At 36.0% G+C, this 25,148-nt stretch overlaps 5 protein-coding genes across 6 annotated transcripts; 1 reads left to right on the top strand and 4 right to left on the bottom strand.

The window, feature by feature from the left end:
- Positions 1 to 41: 41 nt before the first annotated feature.
- LOC133677055 (B-type cell cycle switch protein ccs52A-like) lies at positions 42 to 9,583 on the bottom strand. Its single transcript, XM_062098899.1, has 10 exons — positions 8,934 to 9,583; positions 8,689 to 8,811; positions 8,458 to 8,562; positions 2,239 to 2,418; positions 1,948 to 2,010; positions 1,654 to 1,848; positions 1,112 to 1,213; positions 964 to 1,026; positions 772 to 840; positions 42 to 482 (listed from the first exon to the last, which is right to left on the bottom strand). Exons 1-10 carry the CDS (start codon positions 9,456 to 9,458, stop codon positions 429 to 431), a joined length of 1,479 nt encoding a protein of 492 aa, XP_061954883.1. The 5' UTR covers positions 9,459 to 9,583; the 3' UTR covers positions 42 to 428.
- On the top strand, positions 3,407 to 5,035 carry LOC133677086 (uncharacterized). 2 transcript variants are annotated; one of them, XM_062098928.1, is made up of 2 exons: positions 3,407 to 4,235; positions 4,893 to 5,035. In XM_062098928.1, exons 1-2 carry the CDS (start codon positions 3,665 to 3,667, stop codon positions 4,955 to 4,957), a joined length of 636 nt encoding a protein of 211 aa, XP_061954912.1. In that variant the 5' UTR covers positions 3,407 to 3,664; the 3' UTR covers positions 4,958 to 5,035. The 2 variants fall into 2 exon arrangements, 1 of the variants encoding a protein (XP_061954912.1); XR_009835686.1 differs by having other exon boundaries at positions 3,412 to 4,622; positions 4,893 to 5,029.
- A 3,233-nt stretch (positions 9,584 to 12,816) lies between the features above and the next one.
- On the bottom strand, positions 12,817 to 14,250 carry LOC133702736 (uncharacterized). The gene has a single exon (XM_062127069.1). The coding sequence runs from the start codon at positions 13,922 to 13,924 to the stop codon at positions 12,992 to 12,994; it is 933 nt and encodes a 310-aa protein (XP_061983053.1). The 5' UTR covers positions 13,925 to 14,250; the 3' UTR covers positions 12,817 to 12,991.
- A 986-nt stretch (positions 14,251 to 15,236) lies between these two features.
- Positions 15,237 to 16,769, bottom strand: LOC133681005 (expansin-A7-like). Its single transcript, XM_062104085.1, has 3 exons — positions 16,530 to 16,769; positions 16,055 to 16,364; positions 15,237 to 15,718 (listed from the first exon to the last, which is right to left on the bottom strand). Exons 1-3 carry the CDS (start codon positions 16,714 to 16,716, stop codon positions 15,406 to 15,408), a joined length of 810 nt encoding a protein of 269 aa, XP_061960069.1. The 5' UTR covers positions 16,717 to 16,769; the 3' UTR covers positions 15,237 to 15,405.
- Positions 16,770 to 18,462: 1,693 nt separating this feature from the next.
- On the bottom strand, positions 18,463 to 21,664 carry LOC133693552 (PGR5-like protein 1A, chloroplastic). Its single transcript, XM_062114789.1, has 11 exons — positions 21,347 to 21,664; positions 20,855 to 20,970; positions 20,642 to 20,738; positions 20,432 to 20,532; positions 20,167 to 20,223; positions 19,934 to 20,010; positions 19,695 to 19,746; positions 19,362 to 19,472; positions 19,158 to 19,255; positions 18,998 to 19,072; positions 18,463 to 18,886 (listed from the first exon to the last, which is right to left on the bottom strand). The coding sequence occupies exons 1-10, from the start codon at positions 21,546 to 21,548 to the stop codon at positions 19,003 to 19,005; spliced, it is 981 nt and encodes a 326-aa protein (XP_061970773.1). The 5' UTR covers positions 21,549 to 21,664; the 3' UTR covers positions 18,463 to 18,886; positions 18,998 to 19,002.
- Positions 21,665 to 25,148: the final 3,484 nt, after the last annotated feature.

The following is a 25,148-nucleotide window of genomic DNA, read 5'->3' as shown; positions in this document are numbered from 1 at the left end:
ATGTGGAAGCAATAATTATTTACAAAAAAAAAAACTATGAGTAAATGGTAAACCAACACCTCAAAGAATCCTTCGCTGTTGTCTGTTAATATACAATGCAAGAAGCATTTAAATGGTATATGCTATACATTAGTAAATCAAAGGGGGAACAGAAAGGAAACTAGTAATTTCCTGAGAGCCATGAGACAATTCATCACCTCTAATCCCACTTTTTTCGATTTATTAGGTCCTGGGATGATTTGAGAAAACCATACTGATGGATTGTCCTGGGTTGGTTCGAGAAAACCAAACTGACCAGCTTTGTTCCCACACACATAATCTCCAGGTTATGAACATATTTACCACCTTCCTTCCATGCTAAAACAGCACAATAAACTCTAGACTGACAGTCTTCTCAGAGCCAAGAAACTCTCGACAAACAACTGGAGTCACCGAATTGTAGTTCTACCGAGAGAGGACGCTCCAATTTCACTGTCAGTGTTCTGTAATAGCAGTCAACCCATAAATTTATTGAGTTAGTCTTCTGCTACATTAAGTAAGTACTGCTATGTAAGGCAAGTACTACAAAACCAAAATATTGACATCTACTCTTGACACAATCCTATCCTTATATCTTGTCAATGCATATTATTGATATGGCAATAGAGATATATGTTATTGTCATTTACTAGAAAGAAGATGCATCTGGTGAGTTTTTCTCCAAAAAATAATCACAATTAAATATTAGCACGGACTCAATTAATTATTGTCATCATTCAAAGAAACAATTACTTGAGATTTAGGGGAAGGAAACACGCTCCAAAACCGCAGCGTTTCATCTCCAGCTCCGGTGACAATTGTCTGAAACAGATAATAGTTATTCCAACCAGGAAGACACATTAATGAAAAGAAATGGTTGGCATAACTGCTAAATTTATTGTAAGAAGCGAAAAGTACAGTCATGAAGAATGGAGGACCAACTACCTGTCCATCTGGTGAGATGGCAAGATAAAGAACTCTGAATGTATGACCTGTCAGAGTTGCCAACTGCAAAGGAGGAACAAATCTTAATACGATGAGTGATGAGTGATGAGAGATAATACCATTATCATAAATACACTGACTTCAGTACCTTTGACATGGTGGGATATCTCCACAATATTATTTGGTTTTGGGAGTATCCATGTGTGCTGACAAGTTCATTGACATTCTTAGACCACACAAGATTGCACACCTGAAATGAAGCAGGTGTAAAATTTTTTGGGGGGGGAGAGAGAGACGGAGGTAAATGTTGAGTAAAATAATCCAAGACTACATGAGTACGTGTACTTGCTCTTTGCCATCTTACACTATGGATCGCACCCAGAGGTTTCATAACCTGTGGTCTATCTTTTGGGTCCTATTAGAGATAGCTTGTACAATATGGTTGGTATGTTAGATTGAGTAAAGATAGTTTTTCGTGGGTTCCTTTTTCTTGAGCTTCCAGGAAAGCCCACATTTTTTATGTTCTAAATGGTGTAACCACATGTTCCATCAATCATTCAACAGTTTCATATTTACTTACCAAAAAGAGAAAAAAGCAGATATGAGTTGCCTAAGGGTTTTTCTAACTCCAGACATTTCATGTTATCTATAAAGAAGCACAATAACAGTGATTTGCAAACAGATATTTACCTGACTGCCAGTGTCTATGCAGCTGAGATGTGAGTTAGTGGTTGTATTCCAGAATCGTATACACCGGTCAGCAGTCCCACCCCCAGATGCAAGAAGTCCATGAAGATGGGGTGACCAAGCAATTGCTTTTACAGCCGCTGTATGATCACAGTATTTTAGCACAGGTTGGCTTGAATGTTGATTCCAAACAAAGAGCTGCACATAGACAACAAGAAATTAGAATTCTATACAGGAAACCATGAACTCATGTCCAGCAATCATAGCGATATGTTGTAGAAAAAAAAAAATACTCACTCGATTATCATTTCCACCTGATGCCAACTCACGGTTATCATAAGACCACTTCAGTCCACAAACCTAAATCATAATCAATTGACTATTAGGCTGAGTAACGTAAAAGCAATGAACAGAAAAAAAAAAAATAGCATAGATAGCTTCTAATATGTAAACAAATGCCCACTACTAGCATTTCCGAAATTGAGAAGCATGCAAAAGCATAATGATAACTCTAACTCCAAAGTAAACAGCATAAAATGGTTGACCAAAAGGTTCAATCAATGTGATCACAATGTAGGGGAGTCCAACCTCTGACTTGTGTCCAGAGAGTTTACTAACGAAGTCTTCCCGTGCTCGTATATCTCGTTGAAGAATGCTCTTATCCCGGCTACCAGAAGACAGCATAGATGAACTCCAGGCCAAGGCCCCAACACGCAATCGATGGCCCTCCATGGTTCTGATTCTTTTACAGCGGGAAGCATCCCAAATCTACATACGAGTTGATGAGAATATCAGCAAAATAATGTTAGGATGATCAAGCAATATACTAAAATCTATTATGAACACAAGGGAGGAACTGCCCATGACAAACAGTTGTATAAATACCACCTGTCCTTGGAACTGCTGAAAAACCAAAAACACCAATAATATAGAACCATGTATCTCACCTTCCAAAAAAAATAATGGGAAAGTATTGAAATGAGAGCTTATTGTGAACATGTTAAGATGCTTTCTTAGGGGCAAACAAAATTATTGATTCTAAAGGAGGTTTTTTTTTTCTTGAATTAGTTTCAAAATCTTGGGTCAGTAGTTAAGGCCTAAAGTTTAATAGAAAATTTTTTGGCTGCAGTAAAAAAAAAATAGCTAGGTAGCAATGGTTTGGCTTTTGAAAATCATTATTTATCCTTAATGTTATCTCTAGAAAAAAATCTGGTGAATCCTGCAATGATGAACAGATGTAAATATTTGGTTTCATGATAAATTTCCAAGCTATTCTGGTGATGGTACTTTAGATCTTTGCATGGTAAGAGACTATGCCCTAAAACTTTTCGAACTTGTAAGAGACTTTGCATGACTAGGTTCAAGTACAGCCAAGAGTATGTATGATATATGGGCATAAAACACCTCATCCTTCTAATAAACCATATGTTCTCTAAACACCTTGTTCAGAAACCCCTTACTTTAGCCAGCCTGTGGCAATTAAACAATGTGAATAAAAACCTTCAAAGTCTGGTGAATCAACTCTGGTGGGACAAAACAGTTTCTCCCAGCCACCTACCAAGTTGAAATTTGTCAGCCCTAACTGTTAACATGTAGTTAGCCGAATTAGAGAATAAGAGTTCTAGCAGATATTCCGTAAGAGTTCTGAAAGGATACACATTAATGTATTCCTTTCAGAACAGGGAATATATTCCTTGTAAAACAGGAACCTGTAAACTGCCATATATGTATGTTTGCCTATATAAGGCATTCCTCCAAGAGAGAAGAATAACAAGCATAGTTAAATAAAACCTAAACTCTAAACTTTATCATGGTATTAGAGCATAGTTAAAATTCTTCTCTCTCTGCAGCCCCCATCCAGAATTGGTCTTGAAACAAGGGACCAACCATGGATGATACAAATACCTCTATAATTCCTATAAAACATACTCCAGTCTCTGTTGAATCACCCAACCTAAACAACTTACCCTTTGGATTCAAATTAAATGAGACAAACTTCAAAATCTGGTCATGAATGATTGAGCTTCATGCTGCTGGATTGAACAAACTTGGCTACTTAAATGGACAAAACGCTAGAATGGAAGAAGGAAATCCCGATTACTCAAGATGGTGCATTGAAGATGCAGTGGTGAGAGGATGGCTGCTGAAAACCATGGAGCCTCATCTCATTGGCTTATTTATACACCTTTCATCAGCCAAGGAAATATGGGATAGTGTAACTCAAACCTTCTATGATGGGGCTGATGAGTCTCAATTTTATGAGTTACGCTGCAAGGCAACAAGAACAAAACAAAATGGATGTCCAGTTAACTTATACTACGCAGAACTTAACAGCGTCTGGCAAGAAATTGATAAACGACGACCAATTAAGATGATGTGTACTGCAAACCTTAGAACCAGACAAGAAGAAATCCAAAAAGATCGGATTTATGACTTTCTCGCGGGACTAGATGAGGTATTCGACCCAGTACACAGTGATCTTCTTCGCATGAAATCTGTTCCAGGTATTGAAGAGTGCTTCAATACTGTTCGACGAGAGGCTCAATGCCGAGTCACCATGTTTGGCACAAAGAACACGGGTGAAGGTACTTTCATGGCAATGATTTCCAAATCCACCGCCTCCTCTAACTTTCGCACCCTTAGAGCTGTTGAGGAAGTAGAAAAGGATAAATTGCGCTGTAGTCATTGTAATGGAAGTCACCATACCAGAGACACTTGTTTTGAAATTCATGGCTATCCCGAATGGTTCTTAGAAAAACGGAAGCAAGGTAAAGCACGCAGCAATTAACGTCCAGGCCAAGCAAAATTAGCCAATACGGTGGAGATTCCTTCTAGTGTTGCTACTATGGCAACAGGTCAAGGAGACCATATAAAACCGGGTGAAATACTCTCTTTAGCCAATACAACTGACTCCCTTCCAACCTCAGAAAACATTGGAATGATGTTTTCTACATCCACAATTCAAGATACAGGTTGGATCATTGACTCGGATGCCACATACCATATGCCTTGCAATAAATCATTATTTTAGCACGACTTCCCCATCTAAGAAAAAAGTCCTGATAGCAAATGGGGAGTCTATCCCAGTTATTGGAGTAGGATCAATTGCTCTCACTTCTAACCTTTCATTACATAATTGTCTACTTGTTCCTGCACTTTCAAATCACTTATTATCAGTTAGTCAAATTACTAAAGAATTGGATTGCATTGTCTTCATGTTCCCCACTTTTTGCTTACTTCAGGATATCCGGACTCAAGCGATCATTGGACGTGGTACTATGAGGAAGGGGCTTTACTATGTGGATGATGTTGCGTCAGGTCACATCCATCAAGTTCAGAGTCGCAATGTTCATGACTACAAGAATATTTGGTTGTGGCATTATCAGTTGGGTCACACATCCTTCGGCTACTTAAAAAAAGTATTTCCATCCCTATTTAATGACATTTCGAATCCTAGTTCTTCTCTTAAATGTAATGTTTGCATCTTGGTTAAAAGCCACCGTACTTCGTATCTGTTAAGCCTGAATAAAAGCACAAAGCCATTTGAATTAATTTACTCTGATGTTTAGGGACCTGCCCCAATTACTACTTAATCTAGGATTCGGTGGTTTATTACATTTGTCGATGACTGCACCAGAATGACTTGGTTATATACCATGCGGCACAAGAGTGATGTGCGCAATATACTCCCAATTTTTTATCACATGGTTCGCACTCAGTTCTCCCTCCCCATGAAAGTTATTCGATCAGACAATGGCGGAGAATACCTTAACTCTGAGCTATTGAAATTCTTTCAAGACAATGGTATTCTCCACAAAACTGCTTGTCCAAGTACTCCACAACAAAATGGTGTGGCAGAACGCAAAAATAGGCATATCCTTGAAACTACTAGAGCTCTTCTTATTGGTGCCCATATACCTCAACATTATTGGGTGGAAGCCGTGACCTATGCAGTGTACCTCATGAACCGAATGCCATCACAAGTCCTCTCCTTCAAAACTCCTCTACAAACTCAAACTCAACATGTTCAGATCTCATCCTTCCTATATCTAGAACCTCGGGTTTTTAAGTGTGTCGCTTACGTCCACCTGCAGAAATCTCAGCGCACAAAACTAGATCCATATGCAGTACGCTGTGTGTTTCTTGGCTTCAATCCTCACCAAAAGGGCTACTGTTGTTACCATCCTTCAACTCACCACATGTATGTCAGCATAGATGTCACTTTCTCCGAAACAAAGTATTTTTTCGGTTTAGATCAATCCACCTCTAGTCCTCAGGGGGAGCAGCTGCAACAAGATGCCTATAACTGGATTGATCTTCCCTAACTATCTAAACAGACTAATCCACAGGGAGAATCAAGTTCACGGGAGTTTGATCCAGGGGAAGTCTCTGGTTCAGGGGAAGAAGAAGGATCTGGTTCAGGGGAAGGAATGGAGTCAGGGGAGTCCAGCTTACAAACAATTAGGAGTGCAAGGGACAAAAACACGCCAGAACAGCAAGACAGACATATTGAAACAACTCCCTCCTCTTCACAAATCCACGTCCAAGATCGGCTGGATATTCATGAGGTAAGTAACACTACAAGCCCTTCCTCTTCCATGTCATTATTTCCATGTCATTATCTGCTCCAAATTATTCTCTGCCTCCTAGACAGAACCGTGGGAAGCCACCTGACAGGTACTCTCCAAATGGCAAAGCAAGATATGCCATCACATAGTATGTCTCTACACATAGACTACCACCACAACATCAAGCCTTTGTGAATGAGATGAAGAATATAAAAATACCTACAAATGTTGAGGAAGACTTAAAGAATCTGAAATGGGCAGAAGCAATGGAGGCTGAAATGGATGCACTACAAAGAAACGGTACATGGAGCATTGTATCACTTCCTTCAGGAATAAAACCAGTAGGTTGCAAATGGATATTCAACCTCAAACACAGAGCAGATGGGACAATTGATCGGTACAAAGCAAGGCTAATAGCAAAGGGATACACGCAATCATTCGGCATCGACTATCAGGAAACTTTTGCCCCAGTTGCAAAGCTGAACACCATCAGAGTCTTGTTATCTTTAGCAGCAAATTTCGGTTGGCCCTTGAAACAATTTGATGTGAAGAACGCATTCCTCCATGGGGATTTGGAAGAAAAAGTTTATATGCAGCTTTCACCTGGGTTTAACTGTCCACAATCTAGCAGAAAAGTGTGTAGATTACGAAAAGCATTGTATGGCTTGAAACAATTACCAAGAGCATGGTTTGGAAGGTTCACAAAAGCTATGAAATGAATTGATTATCACCAAGGTAACTCTGATCACACTTTATTCATCAAACACAAGAATGAGAGAGTTACACTGCTTATTATTTATGTGAATGATATGATTGTAACTGGTGATGACGCAGACAAAATAAAAAGGCTACAAGAATGTGTCCACTGAATTCGAAATGAAAGATTTAGGAGGACTGGAATATTTTTTGGGGATTGAAGTTACAAGGACCAAAAATGGTATATACCTGTCACAACGAAAGTATATACTGGATCTATTATCTGAAATTGGTATGCTAGAATGCAAACCAGTAGAGTCTCCTATTGTCCAGAATCATCATTTGGCCATTTACCCAGATCAGGTACCAACAAAAAAGGAAAGATACCAGCGATTTGTTGAGAGATTAATTTATTTGTCTCACACACGCACCGACATTGCCTATGTTGTTAGTGCGGTAAGTCAGTTTATGCATTCTCCAAGTGAAAACCATATGACAACCGTAATGAGGATTCTGAGTTACCTAAAAGGAACCCCAGGAAAAGGACTGACATTTAAGAGATATGAACATATGGAAGTGAAGGGATTTACTGATGCAGATTGGGGAAGAAATCTCACTGACAAGAGGTCCACCTCTGGCTATTTTACATTTGTTGCAGGAAACCTTGTTACATGGCGAAGTAAAAAACAAAACGTGACAGCAAGATCCTCGGTAGAAGCAGAATATAGAGGAATGGTACATGGAATATGTGAATTGATATGGCTTAGGACTCTACTCACCGAAGTAGGTTTTGAACCAAAGGAACCTATGTTACTATATTGCAACAATCAGGCAGCGCAAGAGATAGCTAATAATCCGGTCCAGCATGATCGAACTAAACACATTGAGGTAGATCGACACTTCATCAAGTAAAAGTTACTTCTGAAGTTAGTGGACATCCCTTTTGTTCAATCAAGTGAGCAGCTAGCAGATATTCTAACCCATGCAGTCCCTGCGGTAGCTCTTCATAAGGTTCTAGACAAGTTAGGCTTAGAAGATATCTTCGCACCAACTTGAGGGGAAGTGTTAAACATGTAATTAGCCGAATTAGAGAATAAGAGTTCTAGCAGATATTCCATAAGAGTTATGAAAGGATACACATTAATGTATTCCTTTCAGAACAGGAAATATATTCCTTGTAAAACAGGAAACCTGTAAACTGCCATATATATATGTTCGCCTATATAAGGCATTCCTCCAAGAGAGAAGAATAACAAGCATAGTTAAATAAAACCTAAACTCTATACTTTATCACTAACATGATCAACACCCATATCTCTGACTATTTATTTACCTCTCGCTTAATCTTGCTAACACAATAATCCTTGAACACTGCATTCTTTTGAAATATCAAGTTCAATATTTTTATTTCTCTCTATAAAGTTGGCATTGTTTTCATTCGGTTTTATGATCCTGAAGTGTTTCCCTATACATAAACCATACTGAAATCAACACAGCAAACGCATATATCAGAAGTTCAAAACAAATGCAAACTAAAACTAACCTGAACTTTTCCATTGCTAGTTCCAATAGCAAGATGCGTACCACGATGAGCCCATCCTACTGAACATACACCATCATCATTCCCCAAATCACACAACTTTGTCACCTACATTACACCACGACCAACATTAGAGTAAAAAAATAACAACCCTTCAGCCAAAACCTGAAAAAAAAAACACACACACACACACACACACACACACACTTACACTTTAAAACCCACAACACTAACCTTGCTACTACAAGCATTCCATAAATACACACAATTCCCTAACCCCACTGCCAACACATTATGTGACGACCAATCCACAAGATTCAAATAAAAATCATCTTGCAATGCAGGGGCGTCCAATACCTACAAAAAACACATAAAAACAAAAAAACAGGATCGATTAATTAAACAATCCCAATAAAAATCCATATTTCATCAAATCTCAAGAAAGTCAAAATATGACACCAATTTACTAAAACACTGACCTTATAAGGTGATCTAGAAACCTTCCTAGGAGTCTTAATAGCAACATTACTAACACCAAGATCACTCATATCATCAAAACCGAAAGGGGAAAGCGAGTGCAGTGACTGCCTAGTCTCCATCTTGTACCGGAAAATATTCTGTCCAGCCGCCCCTGCCCCCCAGTCTTTCTTATCCGGAGTCTGGGGACCAAAAAGCGCATTCCGAAGCAACGCCGCATACGCACTAGGATTATCCTCCTTCCCTCCACATCCCGGCGAGATCCCCGCCGTCGCCGACGGCTGCGGCAAAGAGATGTTGAAAAGAGCGTAATTTGAGCTGGATCTGCAGGGAATAAACCTATCGGAGTAAATTGGTCTCGAAGGGGAAATATAATGATTAGAATTAATGAGACGATTGACATGCTTTGATGATGACGGTGATGGAGTTGGGTTTTCAAGATGTAGATGATGCTGATGACGTGGCGTCGTGGAGGCTGCAATGTTGAGCTTTGATTGGGTTGATTGTGAAATCATGGGATCAGCCATTGAGAAGAAACCCTAGGATTTATAGAGAGGAATTGGAGAAGATGATGATGACGTGTTGAAGGAAGTTAATTTTCCCGGGAAATAATAGAAAGAGAGTAACAGATGGTTGTTTCTTTTTTGACGCGAATGAGTGTTTGTTTAGGTGTTTTAAGTTATACAGAGGTTTTGGAGTGAGAGAAATAGGACCGTTGGATTCATGTATTTTTCGGTTTTGAATTTTGAATATGGATCCGTGTTGGTGTCGGGGAAGGATAATGAGGATTTATTTTGGAAACTTGGACAGGAGATTATTTCTTTCCTTCAGCTCTATTATTAATTGGGAGGAATTAACTGGGCCACAGACACTGAACATCACATTAGCAAAGGCCCAATCAAAACGGTCTAAAGAAAGAATATGAGTTGACTTGATGGTGAGACAGTGATGGGACAAAAAGTGGAGTCCAAATTAGAAGGCAACTAACTGCATGTTGGATTTTTTTTTTCGCAAAAAAATACATAATTATTATAGAAAATTTATGATTATAAATTCATAATCTACGTGTTTAATAAAATTGACTGAGACTTTTACATGTTAATAAATATCAACATTTCAAAACTAGATATGAGATTAAGAATTAAAAAAAAATAGATGTAGATAAAAATATTTGCTATTTAAAATCTTATTTATTTATTTATTTATTTATATGATAATATTTTTTATATATAAAAAGAGTAATAATTTAAATTTAATTGAAACCAAATAATTTGCTAGTATAACCTCTACTTCTCTAATTAATATACATCACCTCTACAAAATCAAATATTTTTTTGTCGTTTTATGTTATTCAATTAATAAAAATAAAAAAATCATTACAAACATCAAAAAAGAAAATCTTGGACAGTTTAATATAAAAATAAAATAGGTATATGTCTAATAATAATTTTTTTTTATCTTATTAGATTGTGTGGGTCAAACCATAGGCTTCTCAACCCAAATTGTTTATTAGCCTGGATTTCAAGTAAATAGTGTGTATCATAATTTATTCTGACACCAAATCCTTTAAGAAATATATATATTCCAAAACATAAAAAAAAAAAAAAGATTGAAAAAAAGAAGAAAAAAGAGAATGAAAGTTCATATAATACATTTACTTGCTAGCGAATACAAATTGTTCAGATTTCAATTAAGCAAAGGCATCATTTTTAAAGAGAGACAGGGTGCAATAGAGGGAATTTAAGACCAATGACTAAAATTGTCAAATTAGCAAAATATGGGATCGAGGGCCTAATGGGATAAATTCCCATTTTATGACTAATTTTGGACCTAATTGAGAAGTTTTGCATATTCATAGACAACTATGAATAAAAGGAGAAATCAGAGGGCTTATTTAAATTTGGTTGCGGACTCAATTGGAAGAATTTAAAAGGAAAAATCAAAAGATTATTGCCTCACATTTATCTAGAGATTTATTTTAATAGAGAGGATGAGCTTAGTGTAAATAATCATTTATTGGAATGTCTAGTTGATGGTTTTCTTTGTATACCTCTACAAGATTAAAATTCTTGAGCAGCAGGCAACAAAACGTAAAAATTTAATGGTGATCTCCTTGACAACTCAGCTCACTATTGCACTTTAACTCGATCAGGCATTGCATACGGTGTCAATTTCTTCTCTCACCCGCTACCGACCATCTTGCTGTGGCAAAGCACGTTCTTCAATATTCAAAGGGCACTCTTGATTATGGCTTACACTATACCAAAGGCCCTCTGCAGTTGAATGGGTACAGTGATTCTAACTAGGCAGACAACCCAAATGACCGCGAGTCGGCCATTGGATATGGCGTGTATCTCGGCCCCTGTCTTGTTTCTTAGACAAGCAAGAAGCAAGTTGCTGTTGCACACTCCAGCACTGACATAATACTGAGCAATGAAACTCATGGTTGCAGGATTTTATTTGATTCGCATGCTTCTTAAAGAACTTTATATATCACTCTCAGAGCAACTCCTTGTCTATGGGTTGATAACAATGAGCACTGTCCTTGCATTCCAATCAAGTTTTTCATGCAATGATAAAGCATATTGAAGTGGATAATCACTTCATTCGAGAGAAGAACTTTTACCAAGGACATTCAAGCTCATTACATTTCTATCCATGATCAGCGTGCCGTCATTTTTACTAAGAACCTTCCATTGGCAAGCTTATGGTTCATTCCCCAAGCAGTTCTCAGTCAATGCAGATCATGAAGATTAGTCAATAACAAACACTCCTAAGATCACTCTAGAATATCTTGATCATTGTAAGTCTTTGTTGCAATTTTGTATTTCGAACTTGTAACAAAGTCTACTATATATCTTGAACTCAAACTCCATCTAATTGCTATATACATGGATCGTCAATACAACACTACTAATGAACTCTTTCATTTCTTTGTTTAAACCAGCTATTTTATTTCTTTGTTTAAATTAGACGCCACTGGGTTTTAATTTTCCTTTTGAGCGTTGTTTTGGTACAAAGGTTTGCTGATGTTTTCATCATAGTTAATTTGCACCTTTTAATCTCGTTGGCCTAGCAATTTTCTAGACACGCCTAAGCTTAACTCACAAGGGTAATCAAAATAAAACCACTTCAAAGCAAAGCTTCCTCGCACCTTTAGAGGTAGAATCCATGCCTAGCTTGTATATTGTCAGTGATCTAGACTATATGCGAGTCTCTTTACATTTTTTATTTTATTTTTTTGGTTATGTTGGTGTTGCAATCTCTTAACCAAATTTACAAGTGAGACAGAGAACATTAATGAAGCTTAAGCCCTCCTCCATAATCCACCGTGTTCAAGTATTAGGATTGACTTTGCCTCATATCACAAAGTATTCCAAGAATCATTTCTTGATGGTCATTCTAAAAGGTACATGCCTACGCTGCCATGACATTAGGAGACATCGTCTTAAAACAGCATCATAGGACGTGTAGCTTCTTTTCCTCTCAAACGCCTATTACAGCATTCTATGCACTCGAACTCTAGCAGATTTACTACTTTGGAGCATTGTTTTTTCACCATCTTATATTCCTTCTTGGCTATCCCCGACCAAAAAGGAGGGGGAAAAAGGAAAGAGAACAGTAGGTTTCATTGCTGAATGCTTAAGTAGAATGTGAGAAATTAATTAGAGAACTAACGGGAAAAAGAAACGAGAGATGAATTCTGCATATATGATGAATGCACCTTCATATTATTTTAAGATTCAAATTTTGAATTAGTTCTTATTTTGATCTAGAAATTCTGTCATAAACCAAGATTATTGTCCTAATTACCTAATATGAATCATCTAGTGTTTATAGTCTAAGAACAGAAATCATCACAGCAAATTACAGAAGAGAAGGAAGTAAAGGGAAGGTAAAAAAAAAATATGAAACAGAACTCAAGAGACAGAGTTGTCTCTGTACCAATACAAAGAACTCAAAAGAATTTGGCTGATCTACCCTTCTTCTTAATACAAATTCCTTGTCCTTTCATCTAATATTACAAAAAAGAATAATGATCATGAAGAAAATGAACAATTTAAGAAGGATAAGGTATATACTCATGCTCAATTATAGGCACCGTCCGAGTAACAGTTGCTGTAGGAGCCCTGACATGACCAACCATTGATACTTGGAGAGCTTCCTCTTCATAAGCCCTTCTCTCCATCTCTTCCATTCTTGCTTTCTTCTTTACCTTAACAAACATGGCTACCAAAAGCAACCCCAATAAAATCACACCAATTGCAGTCCCAACTGAGCTCCCAACCACTACTTTCCACAGGCTGATCTTCTTTTTCATCATCTGCATTGATGGTGGTGGTGCTGGTGGTGACTTGATCACCAAACCATAATGCCCATGCCTTGTAGCCACACAAACAAATGGCGATGTAGGGTTTCTTAATGTCACCTTACCATCATTTTCAAAACTGGCACACAATGGCCTAATTCCTGATACGTTGGCAGTAGTTGATACATTGATGAAGTCTATAGTAATTGGTTTTCCTCCGGCATGAATTCCGATCTCAAAAGAGTTGCTAACATTCACATCACTGCCGAAATTGTAAGCTAAAAGGCCTAAAATGGGTGACACAATTTGATACCCTGATAAATCATAGTTAGCATAATATATAGAGGACCAGTTAAGATCCAAGTTTTGTCTAATTACCAAGAGTCTCTCAACACATGGCTGCACAGTTACACCAATACCCAGATGAAATTCCTTGACTTGAGCACCATATCTTCGTAGACTGCCGCATCGAAACCTCACTGTATCGACTTTGATGCCGGAGAAGTTTGCTGGTAAATCTACAGTGTGCACCATACCTGTCTTGAAGTGTACGCCACTTGACTTAAGTGTGTAGTCTCTAATGAGAAGGTCAAGAAGTCGAGCTGATTTGATCCCTTGGGCTTCAGTTCTCACTAAAGCCAGTGAAAGAAGAATTATCAAAGTGAGGGAGAAGAGAGAACCCATCCCAGGATTATGAGCTAGGAAAATGCAGTACGGTTTTTTTCTTGTAATTTTCCTGGCCGTTACGTGTACATCAAAAGAAAAAAAAGCTCAATTTCTAGATCAGCTACTTTCTTTACCTGTGGATGTAACAGAAGTGAAGTTGCAAAGAGGAAAGCTTGAACTTTTAGGAAAATTTATGATGAAAGGAACTCTTGGAATATTAAAGAACAAGAAAGTGAAAAGGAAAAGAAGGGAGTTGTTTTTTTTGGCTTTCTTTATAGTAGAGAGACTTGGAGAGAATATACGTTAGGTGGCCTTAACAAAGGATTGCCAGTGGTTCATGCCAAGGCGGCAATTCCCATAGCATACAATCAGTATGCCTGGTAATAGAAAATGTCACTGTTAGCGTGAAATGTGATTGCTATCATGCCATGTCTGAAGATTTCTTCTACTTGTTACGTTACAGGATACTAGGATAGATGGGAATGTTCAAATTGGAAGCAAAACCCTTTCTGCATTTGCCGAAAATTTGATTTACCACGTACTCAATTCCAAATGTAATTGAACAGTCCAGTAAATTATTGCATCTGGAACACTGTACGTGGTAATTGTTGTTTAATATTGTAATATTTCTTACAACAAGAAAAGATTTTCTTTGTCTGCCCTTGAAGGTAGAATTTGGAAGGGGTAAATTAAGTGGGTTAAGGATCAGGTAGGAGAAGGCCTGGGAGAAATGATTTGGAGCGTGGACTGATGATGACACTTGGTGCCTAAAGGAATTGAAAAAGGGAAAGGCGTGCTCGGGGAAAGAGATGAAGGTGTAGTCCCTCTTCAAGGCTCAATACTCTAATTGTGTTGATGGCATGTCTCCCACTTCAACAACTTTGTGGGGTCTCATGTTAGCTTCGCTAGTCATGGCGATCCAATTCTTTTCTCCTTCTGTTGGGTCAAAAAGCCAGATGGTGGACGTCCAATGAATGAAAATTAAAAAAAAAATAAAAAAACCAAATCTGATTTTGCACATCTACAGCAGGAACAGTTTGTTTCTCGCAAATCTTTGGAAGTTATTTTCTTGTTGTATTGGTGCCTTTCGACACAAAGTGACATAATTGGCGTTATTAGGCTTTGAGATTTTTCTCTATTAGCAACTAAAATATAATTTTAAGAGGTTGATTTGATGGTTAAAAAGATTTGCTTTATCTTTTTAATTTTACAGATTCAAATATTAAGGTTAATACCAAACAATCATTAAGTTTTAGATTTGAATTTTGATTTAATTGAAGTTTGAATAAAAGAAGCACAACAAGAATAAAAGGCAAGAAAGGAAGAAGGATCAAATAATCTGGACATCTTCCACTAGATCTCTCATTACAGAAAGTGAAATTCCATTCTTGGTTCACATACGACGCAGGAAATTCTTAAAAAAAATATGGAAAACAGGGCCTCGAAGAGGCTTTTAGAAAAAAAGAAGGATAAGTGGAGTATTGAGCTTGACATCAGTACTAACTGAAGTTCACAGTTGATTTATAAGTCATCCCTACACCCCAGTTTGGAGGAGCAACATTCAATGCAATAACAGTCTGCTTGGTTGTGTAAGAAGTGATCTTGAAAGATAAAGCTTGACCTCCAAGGCTAGCAAATGCCTGGTATGAAGCTCCCCAGTTATGGCTCATGCTTATCCATCCTGTTTTGCTTCCCTTCACCCACATTCTGGCAATGTCACCACCTCCTCCTACATTCATCACATACACCAGCAACCAGTACCCATTTCCTTGGAGCTTGAATCGAAGCCCGCCAGTTCTTGCACATGGTACTCTACAACAAATACACGATAAGGTTAATTAGAGGATGGTTTATTCTGAGCCAAAGTTGATAAATTGTTAATTTTTTTTTTTTTTTGGGGGGGGGGGGGGGGTGTATTCTAGGGTTAGATGGTCCTCAGGCTAGCTTGCATATACCAAATTCACTTTCCTAATCCAATTGAAGAGAATTCACGATGGAAGTGAAGAATTCATGAGAAAAATGCATCCAAGACTACTCTTATAATGCTTTATATATATATGTAGGAAGTGTTCGGCACCATCAAGCTTGTTCGAAAACGTTTGTGGCGTTTGGCCCACATGTAGTTGACTTCTAAGAAAGATGGCATACCTTCGGTACATGACGGGGACGATGCCAGCCTTCCATTGAGCAATTTTCATGAATGCAGGCTTGGACATGTCAAAGTGAACTCGAGGAGGGTTGCACCATCCACCATTGTTAGAATCCTTGGACCAATTCGGAGGGCAGATGTTCGTAGCAGTCACCGTTGTAATTACCCCGTAGCATGCAGGAGCATTCGTACATTTTATTTGGTAACAAGTCCCACAGGCATATCCGTTGTTGAATAATGTTGTGCTCAATGCAGCTGTATCGGTTCCGTATCCAGTTTGGAACAAATTTCCATACCCGCAAGCCCCTCCTGAATAAGTTAACCCCAGGAAAAGAAGGCAAATAGTTATTTAATTAATTATATGTAAGTACACGGTAAATTGAATTATGTTGTGCCTAATTAAACACATAAAAGGGAACTTTTTGTTATAGCAGCACTTGAAATTAATTGGAAAGCAAAAGAAGGGTAGCATACCCATGGTCTCGCGAGCGGTCTCATCGCCATAAAAGGTGGCGTGGGCAAGCGACCATTGGCTCGGCCGGAACACTGTTGGTACGCGTGCTTTACCATAACCTACGGCCATTGATTTGCCGATGAACATTGCTGAAGTCAACACTATCAAGAAGAGGCTAAAGCTCCATGAATGAAAAAAGGAAGCCATGGCTTTTCTGTTGACTATTGCTAACCTCTCCTCGAAGGGCTTTGTGAGAAAGTACGCTGATGCTCCTCCATGTTCTTGTACTTGACATCCTTATATAATGTCCCATTCTCCAAAAAATTGGCTTCGTGACGGCACGAAGATGGTGGCTCTCAAGTCAAAATTATTGGTTTAATATGGAGAAGAGAAATGTTCATTTTAGTTCTATTTAGTTGTTGACGTGCAGGCAGGTTTTATTCTCCTTGTTGCTGGGGTGCTATCTGCTGAGCCGTACAGTGAATGGAATTTCTTTATCTTTTAATTTCTTCCTCTCTTTTTTTTCTTTAATGGTATTTATGATGGTGACTATTATTATTATAATTATTAATAATAAAACATTAAATAATATAGCTAAATTATTGTAGTTACATTCACAAAATTAGTGTTTTTTTCTTTATTCTTTGATCACATCCTTCAATAATTTAATCTTTTGTTTTAGTTTTTTTTTAATTTTTTTCTTTAACATTAGATTGTTTTGGAAATTGTATTTCAATTTTTTTTTTCTATTGGGTTATATGTTGGTCTCATAGATATAGTTTTTTTTTCCTCTTGATTTTAGCCTTAAATAACATATTAGTTAAAGGTGAGGTTTCATAATTTTTTTTATTTGTTTTTTATGAATTATCTTATGACTTAAGTTACAGGTTTAACAGGTTAGCCCAAATTAAATTGGCTCATTCTCGGGTTATTTTTTTATGTTGCTTTTTATGATTAATTCTTTTTCGATTTCATCTTTCAACATTGGATTGGTTGGAAATTGAGTTTTTTAAATTATTATGATTTGCATTGTATTGAGTTATCTCGATCTCATAACTCGGGTCGCTAGTTTGGCAGGTTGAACTAGGTTAATTCTATTCATTTTTTACCCTTTTTTTAATTAAATATTTTTTCAATTTTACCCTCTAACAAATCAATAATCTTTTTCGTTTAGTTTTTTTTATTTCAAATTCAACCTTTAATATTAGGTTATTTGATAATTCGGTTTTGTGATCTTTTTCAATTTATTTTATATGAAGTTATTCTAATCTTATGAATTTTGTTTTTTTTTTCAATTTCAACTTTCAACATTCAATCTTTTAGAAATGAAGTTTCGTAATTCTTTTTTAATTTCTTTTTATAAACTTATATTGGTTTAATGACCTAGGTTGTAGGTTTAATAGGTTAGTCCGAGTTGACTTGAGTTGTTTTTAAATTTTTTTTAATTGATTTTTTTAATTTCATACTTTAATATTGGGTTGGTTGGAAAATGGGTTTAGTAATTTTTTTTATTTGCTTTCTGTGGAGTTATCATGATCTCATGGCTCAAGTTGAAGGCTTAGTAGATTGACGCAGGTAATTTTTTGTTTTTTTTAATTTAATTTTTTTATTTCATCCTTATATATTTAGTTGATTAGGACTTTATAATTATTTCTTTGAATTTTTGAACACCCTAGCATACATATAACATTGTGGATTTGCAATGGAAATTTTAATTGTATAAAGTAATTAGCTGGTATACTATATTTATATGTGTATCAGAACTTGATTTTAATTGTAACTCCATAACTAGAATTTCTAGGAGGTTGTCATTTGACTTGAAATAGATTGAAATTTTACGAGCTCCGAGAATAATAAAGTATTCGAGTAGTGTTGCGGGCAGTAGAATCTTGATGAAGAATGGGAACATCTTATAGCAACAGAAGAGATGAGTGAGCGTATCTGTCCTGATAGTGAACAAAATCATGGTTATATTTCGTGTTAGCTGCCCCAGGAAACCCAACCAATCAGCAACTGTGGTGTTACTTTTGCCTATGATAACAGCAAGGTAACGATTCATCATTCTAACTAAATACAGCGGATTATAGAACTTCATGGCAACACACTGCTCTCAGCTCCTAATTAACAACCCTGGGATAGGTAGATGTATAAACATGTACATACTTTCATGTACAATATCACAGTGATCAAGATACAATCCAGTGTACACAATATGTGAAAATTCTCTCCGCCACAAATCTCTGCCAAGTTTCTGCAGAAGGCGTACTCTTTGCTTCCAAACTTACGAGTTAGCAACACTTGTACTGTATATCCCTTCAATGGACTTCTGCTTCATTCAGTAGCCATGACTGTTATGACTATCCACAGGATATTATCCCTTTAATGATGAAGAATGAAATCAGATTTCGAGCACTGATTATTTATATCAATTACCAAGCATGTAACACTTCAGAGTTTAAGCAGACTGTAGGATAGATAAGGTGTTCACCTGTATCAAGCTTCGCTTCCTTCCGGCAGTGTAATCAACCGTGTTTTTGAATTGTAAACTAACTCGGTTGAGCAACTGAAGCAGAGTATTGCAGCAATGTCATTAATCAAAAACAAAAGTTCCATTGAGCAATGTGGTCTGCAAATGGCATTAAACTTACTTTGAGCATTTAAGGGTGTTGGTGGTTCCACCACTTGAAATAGACAATATGGTTCCAAAGAAGGAGCCGTTCTCCGTGCCACAGTTGGGGCAGGGGCCCTATAAAAATGACATTATCCATCAGTAATTTTGCATTGTGCAACGTGATGACATTATGTGGCTTCCCATTAGAGTTTTGGAAAAGAGTCACGAGATCAAATTATACCTTCAAGATCAAAAAGTCCTTCACTATTGCATTTGTTAGTGTCAGAGCTAACCAAACAATGAGGGGCACAGCAGCAAACCAGGTGAAAAGGAAACTGAATGGCTCTGGGAGCTGCAACGCAACAATTTACAAAACATATAAATACAAAATATAAATTAAAGCTCCAAGTAATGATTGATTTTTTTTCCCCTTTATTATAAGGATTAAATATCTCTCTAATATAAAAAGGAAGATTTGAAATCAGCCTTGTCTCACCAGTGGTTTGAATGATATCATGAATGTGTATATATCTGTGCTTTAATTATAAAGTCTTGAGAGGAAGTGACTGTTTACCTCCAAAAGATAAGTGATTTCAAAACCAGTGAGATCATCCAAGAAGAAAAACCTGTCAAGACAACCCAAAAGAAAATCAGACCCCTCCACCCACCCAGTTCCTGGTAAAGTAGATCAAAATCATCAAGTAAAACCTTTAACCATGATTTGGAAGGAGCCTCCTCCTTCATTTACAGAAAATAAACAAATAGAAGGACAAGTCAGGAAAATGATTTATGGCACTGAAGAGTCTCCCTTACAAGCCTAGTGCAGTAACGGTTGCTGGTACGTTCAGCAGGAACATCTTCAGATAGTCAACATACAGGTCACTGTAAACCTGTGGGAAGAAAGTAAGCAGCTTCTGTTAGGTTGAATCCTGCATGTCTTTTCGACCATATCCAAAGATTACTTGAGCAGAACTCAAAGGAGTGCACGGTCATTGCCCAAAACTAGAAGCACTAGAAGTACAGGGAGATAATTGTAGACAGCACACCTTTCTACTACGAAGACTGCATCTTGGACCCTCGACAACTATTTCGCTGCCTTCAGACTGTATGATAATAAAGGTAAATAATACATGGTATTAAGAATAATTAGGACGGCATGAAACAATTAGAGCTAGCAGCAATAATATATATGATCAACTGATACTGCAAACATTTTTGCAATAGGAAAAATGTAGTAAATTGATCTGATATGAATTATATCAAGAAAGCATGGGTTTGTTCTTGCAAGTTGAAAATTATCCAAGCACTGACCTTTAATTTCATTTTCAGCTCATCATACTCTTTATCACTCATGATTGGATTCCCTGATACATAAGCCATTGAGGCCTCAAGAAACTTCTGTTCATCAGAACCTGAGATACATCATAGAAATACAGCAAAAACCATCAATGTGACAAATTCTCCAATTGAAAGGATAAACATATAGCCTAGGGAAACTTCATTGTGAAGAACAGTTCATACTCAGCATAACCACGCTGCTTCCTTCCCACATTAGTTCTTCCTTGAGATTATCAAATTCCTCATTAGACATTATAGCTTTTCCCTCATAATAGAATGCCTATAAAATGTAAAAAAAAAAAAAAAGGAGTACTTCATCATGCCTCTTCTTTAATACAGTTTAATGCATTGGATAGAGTAATGAAATGAAAACACTGATTAATTGTTGGAACTCACTTGTAGTGCTTGTAGAAACTCTTGCTCCATTTCACCTATTGACTTTTTTCCTCTCTTGTCTATGCTACAGTATTGCAAGATTTTACCATCAACCATCTCATCTTCTTGGGCTTGATCTGAAAAGGAATGTTGGAGTTAGCAGATGCTTTTCTTTTTTCCGTTTTTTGATGACTGGATGGGATTTCATTTACCAAAAGAAGACCAAATCAGCAGAAATTTGTGATTTATATGACCATGGATTTCAAGAATCGAACCCAATTTTTATCTTTCATGATACACTCCACTCCAGGTAATAATCAAGCAATGAAAATATGGCGCTTAAATAGAAATAGAATATTGGTCTATACTAATACAAGCTAGGCTTAACTATTTAAAAACATGGGGAATTAATTAATCTCTGACAGAAGAAGCTAGCAAATCATTGTGATCAACAGATATAATTAACAAAATTAAAAAGCAACATGCATGGTTAAAAGAGCTGGTGATACAAACCAGCTTGTTGGTCAGCAGTGGCCTTGGTAGTTGGTAGAAGCATTCTTCGCCGCAGAGAAAACTGTTTGACATTGAAATGAACCCTGGTACTGCTAGAGCAAGAAGGAGGTGGTAATGAAGAAGCTGAGGAGATGAATGGTTTTTGAATCGGAGCAATGAGGACTCGAGGAGATGTCAACGTAAATGCAAATTTGCCAGCCATAACAGTATTATGAGGACTGCAATGTGGTTTCAGGTGAGTGTTTGTTTCGTTGATTTGTTGATTTTGGTTAATGGGCGTATCTTTGTTTTTTTTTGGTGATATTTTGGAGGGAGAGAAGTAGCAAGGGATAAGGCAAAGAGTAAATGTGTGGAGGGAATTGTAACGGTATTTTCAAAAAATCAAATAGTTGGTTTTACTATAGCCAATGGAGCTTCCAAATTCTGCCATGTCATTACTTGGGGCTGACACAAGGATGGCAGGTGCTGACCACCTGCTCTTATACGTGTCATCACGTGGACTGATGGGCTCCACTCTCTCTCTGTCTTCTCATTTTTTTAGTGGGATTTTGTTTTAGACATGTGTTTTTGATCAATGGTGGACCTGATTTTGGTTCGGTCTGTAATTCGGAAAAGGCTAGGGTTGAGGGCTTTTGGTTTGGTTTGGGTTAAGTGCTCTGGGCACTAGAATTGTTTCATCTCTTGAGCTCCTCAAATTTGAGCTCAAAATTTATATAGCCCATCATGCTCTTTTACCTGGGTGATGTGTTATTTAGAGTGTATTTGGTATTGTGGTAGCCGTTGTGGTTGTGGTTTGAAAAAAGTTGTTTTATAAAAAGTACTTTTAGTTGAGGTTGGTTTGAAAAAATAGGTATTTGGTTAAAACTGTGGTTGAAATTAAGGTTGAGGAAAAAATAGTTTTGACGTGTTTGGTTAAAAAAATGCTTTTATTAATGATTTTTAACTTAAATAATGTAGATTTAACTACTGTTATTACATCATGAAATAAATAATATTGATATCAAATAGTTTTTATTATTCCATTAAACTATATGCAATGTCATTACATACGAAATCTATCTAACAAGGACTATATTTTTCATGGTTTCTTAAGCGCGCAACAACAAAAACTGAATTTTTTAATTTATGTAGTGTTATTAAATAATAAAGATTGTGATAACTTTATTATTAGAATTGCGATCAAATTCCACAAATATTACGTCATCATGCGATATCTTTCTAATTTATGTAGTGTTATTAAATAATATTAAATACTAATTTTTCGAGTACAACACAATTTTTTTAAAAAAATTTACAATTTCATTACAGTACGAGTAAATTTAATTTACCTTAAACTAATTTTTAAAAAAAAACGAAAAAAAAATATTGTCCACGATTAACTGCACTGGTGTTGTTCGGGAAAAAAAAACTAAACTTTTTTCATTGATTTTGCAAAAAAAAAAAAAAACTGAACATTGCAACACTGTTCACTGAACAGTGGAGCCATGCTCCACTGTTCCAAAAAATTACCATGCTGCTTCTCCATTCCTGCGGCTGGGCAGCAAAAATCAGTAAGCCCTACCAAGTAAAATCAGGTTTGTTTCCTTTACCAAACATCAAAATGTGTGGCTACGGGTGAACCTCACCCGCAGCCACAAAACCAAACAGCATCTTAGACTGAACACAATCATCCTCTTAATGAGAGTTCTATCTATACCACCATTATTAGACTTTACTACATCGGTGGTTCGTGTGTTGCGTCACGGGCTGAGTTAAATATTTTTAATATAAAAAAATATATTCAGATGATGATAACTCAAACCAATTTAAGTTAACTTGACTATTACGCGATCTGAGATATAGAATCGAGATAATTTTGCATTAAAAAAAAAGCAAAAAAACCACTAAGCTCAAGACCTAAAAATCTAAAGTCAAATGATGAAATAAGAAAAAAAATCAATTTAAAAAAAGTGATGTTGAAGAAAAAAACTCAAGTAAACACGGGCTAACTTGACCAACCTCCAATCCATGATATGAGATCGGGATAAAACAAAATAAAACAAATAAAAAAGTTGTCAAAAAAGGAGTAAGTTATATAAAAAAAACACTAGAGAAAAACCTGAGTTAACCTAGGTTAACTTGACTAACCTGCACTTGAAATAACCTAACAGGAAAAAAAAATTACAAAGCTCAAGGGTCAATAATTTAATGTCAAATAATGGAACAAGAAAAATCAGATTCATAAAAAAAAAACATTGAAGAAAAACCTGTATAAACTCAGGTTAACTCAATTAACCCACCACTCATAATATGCGATGTGGATAAACTAATAAAAAAGACAAGTGGGACAAATAACAAAGTTTAAGGCCTAATAACAGTGTAATGTCGAATGATGAAATTGAAACGACAAATTAATTTTTTAATAAAGGACCTAAAAAAAACCAAAATTAAATCAAGCTAATATTCTAAACCAATGACGCAAGTCATAAGACCGAGATTACATTGTAGGAAAGAAGACACAAAAAATCACAAAGTAAAATTTTCAATCATAAAAAAAATAAAAAGCAAAACAAATACCAATTAAAATAATAAAGACCGATCTTGTATAAAAACTAAATGAAAGAAAACAATTGGGGGCTAAAAAAAGTAAATCAATAAAAGGATAAGAAAATAGAAATCAAATTAATGAGGAACAAAATTGGATAAAAATTTAAATGAAATAAAATATTGTGGGACAAAATTAAAAAAAAAATAAATCAATAAAAGGATAAGAAAATAACAATCAACTAATAAGGACCAAAATTAGATTAAAAATGTAAATGAAATAAATGTTAAAGGATAAAATAAAAAAAGTCAAGAAAAGGATAAGAAAATAGCAATAAAAGAATGAGGAACAAAATTGGATAAAAAAAAATTAAATGAAGTAAAATGATGAGGCATAAAATTAAAAAATAAATTAATAAAAAGGTAAAACACAAAAAAAAACGCAATCAAATGAATGAGACCTAAATTTGATAAAAGAAATAAAATAAAAAAAAATGCCTAGAGATGAAATTAAAAAAAAACTTAAAAAAATTAAAAGAAAAAAATAACAATCAAAATAATGAGAGCTAAAATTGATAGAAATAGAAACCAAAGGACACAATAAATTTTTAGAAGAGCTAGTGTGCATTTTAGGCTTGGAGACAAAAAAGAGAGAAGAAAAGAAAAAAAAGATCATTGGAGCCCAATTGCACCTCTGTTATGTACACACGCCCTACTAACATTAAGAGGATGACGTGTCGCTTCTAATGCCATCACAAACGGCTGAATATAATAATTGAACGGTCACCCATGCACTACTCGTAGAATGTGAGGACCATCACATGCTGGCGCATGCATTGCATAGGTCAATAATTTTTTTCTAATAATATTTAATTTTTTACAATTAATAAATAGCCCAAAGATCAACCAAAAAATAACAAAAAGAACCATAAAAGAACTAAAAATGCCCTTGAAACAATGTGTATATTTTTATATTTTAAGGACAATCTCATAAGTTCACTTTAAAAAAAATATAAAAACACAAAAAACCCCTATGTACAAGTTTAAAGGCTTTTTTCTCTTAAAAATATCACCGCAATTTTACTGTGCAAATAACAATAAAAAGATATATAAAAGAAATCTCTTGAACCAAAGTTTAACATTTTTCTTCTTTAAGGGCAACAAAGTCATTTAAATGTGCAAAAACAAATGTGTAGAACAATTTATCTCCAATCAATCTTGTAATGTCAAATGGATTACTTTGAAAAGATGATTCTATCCCTACTTACAAGTATAGTTA

This window comes from Populus nigra, chromosome 1, assembly GCF_951802175.1.
Source record: "Populus nigra chromosome 1, ddPopNigr1.1, whole genome shotgun sequence".
NCBI classification, from domain to species: domain Eukaryota; kingdom Viridiplantae; phylum Streptophyta; class Magnoliopsida; order Malpighiales; family Salicaceae; genus Populus; species Populus nigra.
The sequence above is the reverse complement of the archived record's forward strand: the minus strand, read 5'-3'. Positions and strand labels throughout refer to the sequence as shown.

What these genes read in the sequence shown, in the direction of transcription:
- LOC133681005 (XM_062104085.1), bottom strand. Translation starts at nt 16,716, where the DNA reads ATGGCTTCCTTTTTTCATTCATGGAGCTTTAGCCTCTTCTTGATAGTG. An exon ending in GACCGCTCGCGAGACCATGG is followed by an intron (nt 16,365 to 16,529) that starts GTATGCTACCCT and finishes TAACTTATTCAG; the next exon opens with GAGGGGCTTGCGGGTATGGA. An exon ending in GTCCCCGTCATGTACCGAAG is followed by an intron (nt 15,719 to 16,054) that starts GTATGCCATCTT and finishes TATTTGTTGTAG; the next exon opens with AGTACCATGTGCAAGAACTG.
- LOC133677086 (XM_062098928.1), top strand. Translation starts at nt 3,665, where the DNA reads ATGATTGAGCTTCATGCTGCTGGATTGAACAAACTTGGCTACTTAAAT. An exon ending in CACAAAGAACACGGGTGAAG is followed by an intron (nt 4,236 to 4,892) that starts GTACTTTCATGG and finishes TGCTTACTTCAG; the next exon opens with GATATCCGGACTCAAGCGAT.
- LOC133702736 (XM_062127069.1), bottom strand. Translation starts at nt 13,924, where the DNA reads ATGGGTTCTCTCTTCTCCCTCACTTTGATAATTCTTCTTTCACTGGCT.
- LOC133693552 (XM_062114789.1), bottom strand. Translation starts at nt 21,548, where the DNA reads ATGGCTGGCAAATTTGCATTTACGTTGACATCTCCTCGAGTCCTCATT. An exon ending in AAGCAGCGTGGTTATGCTGA is followed by an intron (nt 20,533 to 20,641) that starts GTATGAACTGTT and finishes GATGTATCTCAG; the next exon opens with GTTCTGATGAACAGAAGTTT. An exon ending in AGCTGAAAATGAAATTAAAG is followed by an intron (nt 20,224 to 20,431) that starts GTCAGTGCTTGG and finishes ATTATCATACAG; the next exon opens with TCTGAAGGCAGCGAAATAGT.
- LOC133677055 (XM_062098899.1), bottom strand. Translation starts at nt 9,458, where the DNA reads ATGGCTGATCCCATGATTTCACAATCAACCCAATCAAAGCTCAACATT. An exon ending in TTTCTAGATCACCTTATAAG is followed by an intron (nt 8,812 to 8,933) that starts GTCAGTGTTTTA and finishes TGTTTTTTGTAG; the next exon opens with GTATTGGACGCCCCTGCATT. An exon ending in CCATCTCACCAGATGGACAG is followed by an intron (nt 841 to 963) that starts GTAGTTGGTCCT and finishes TATCTGTTTCAG; the next exon opens with ACAATTGTCACCGGAGCTGG.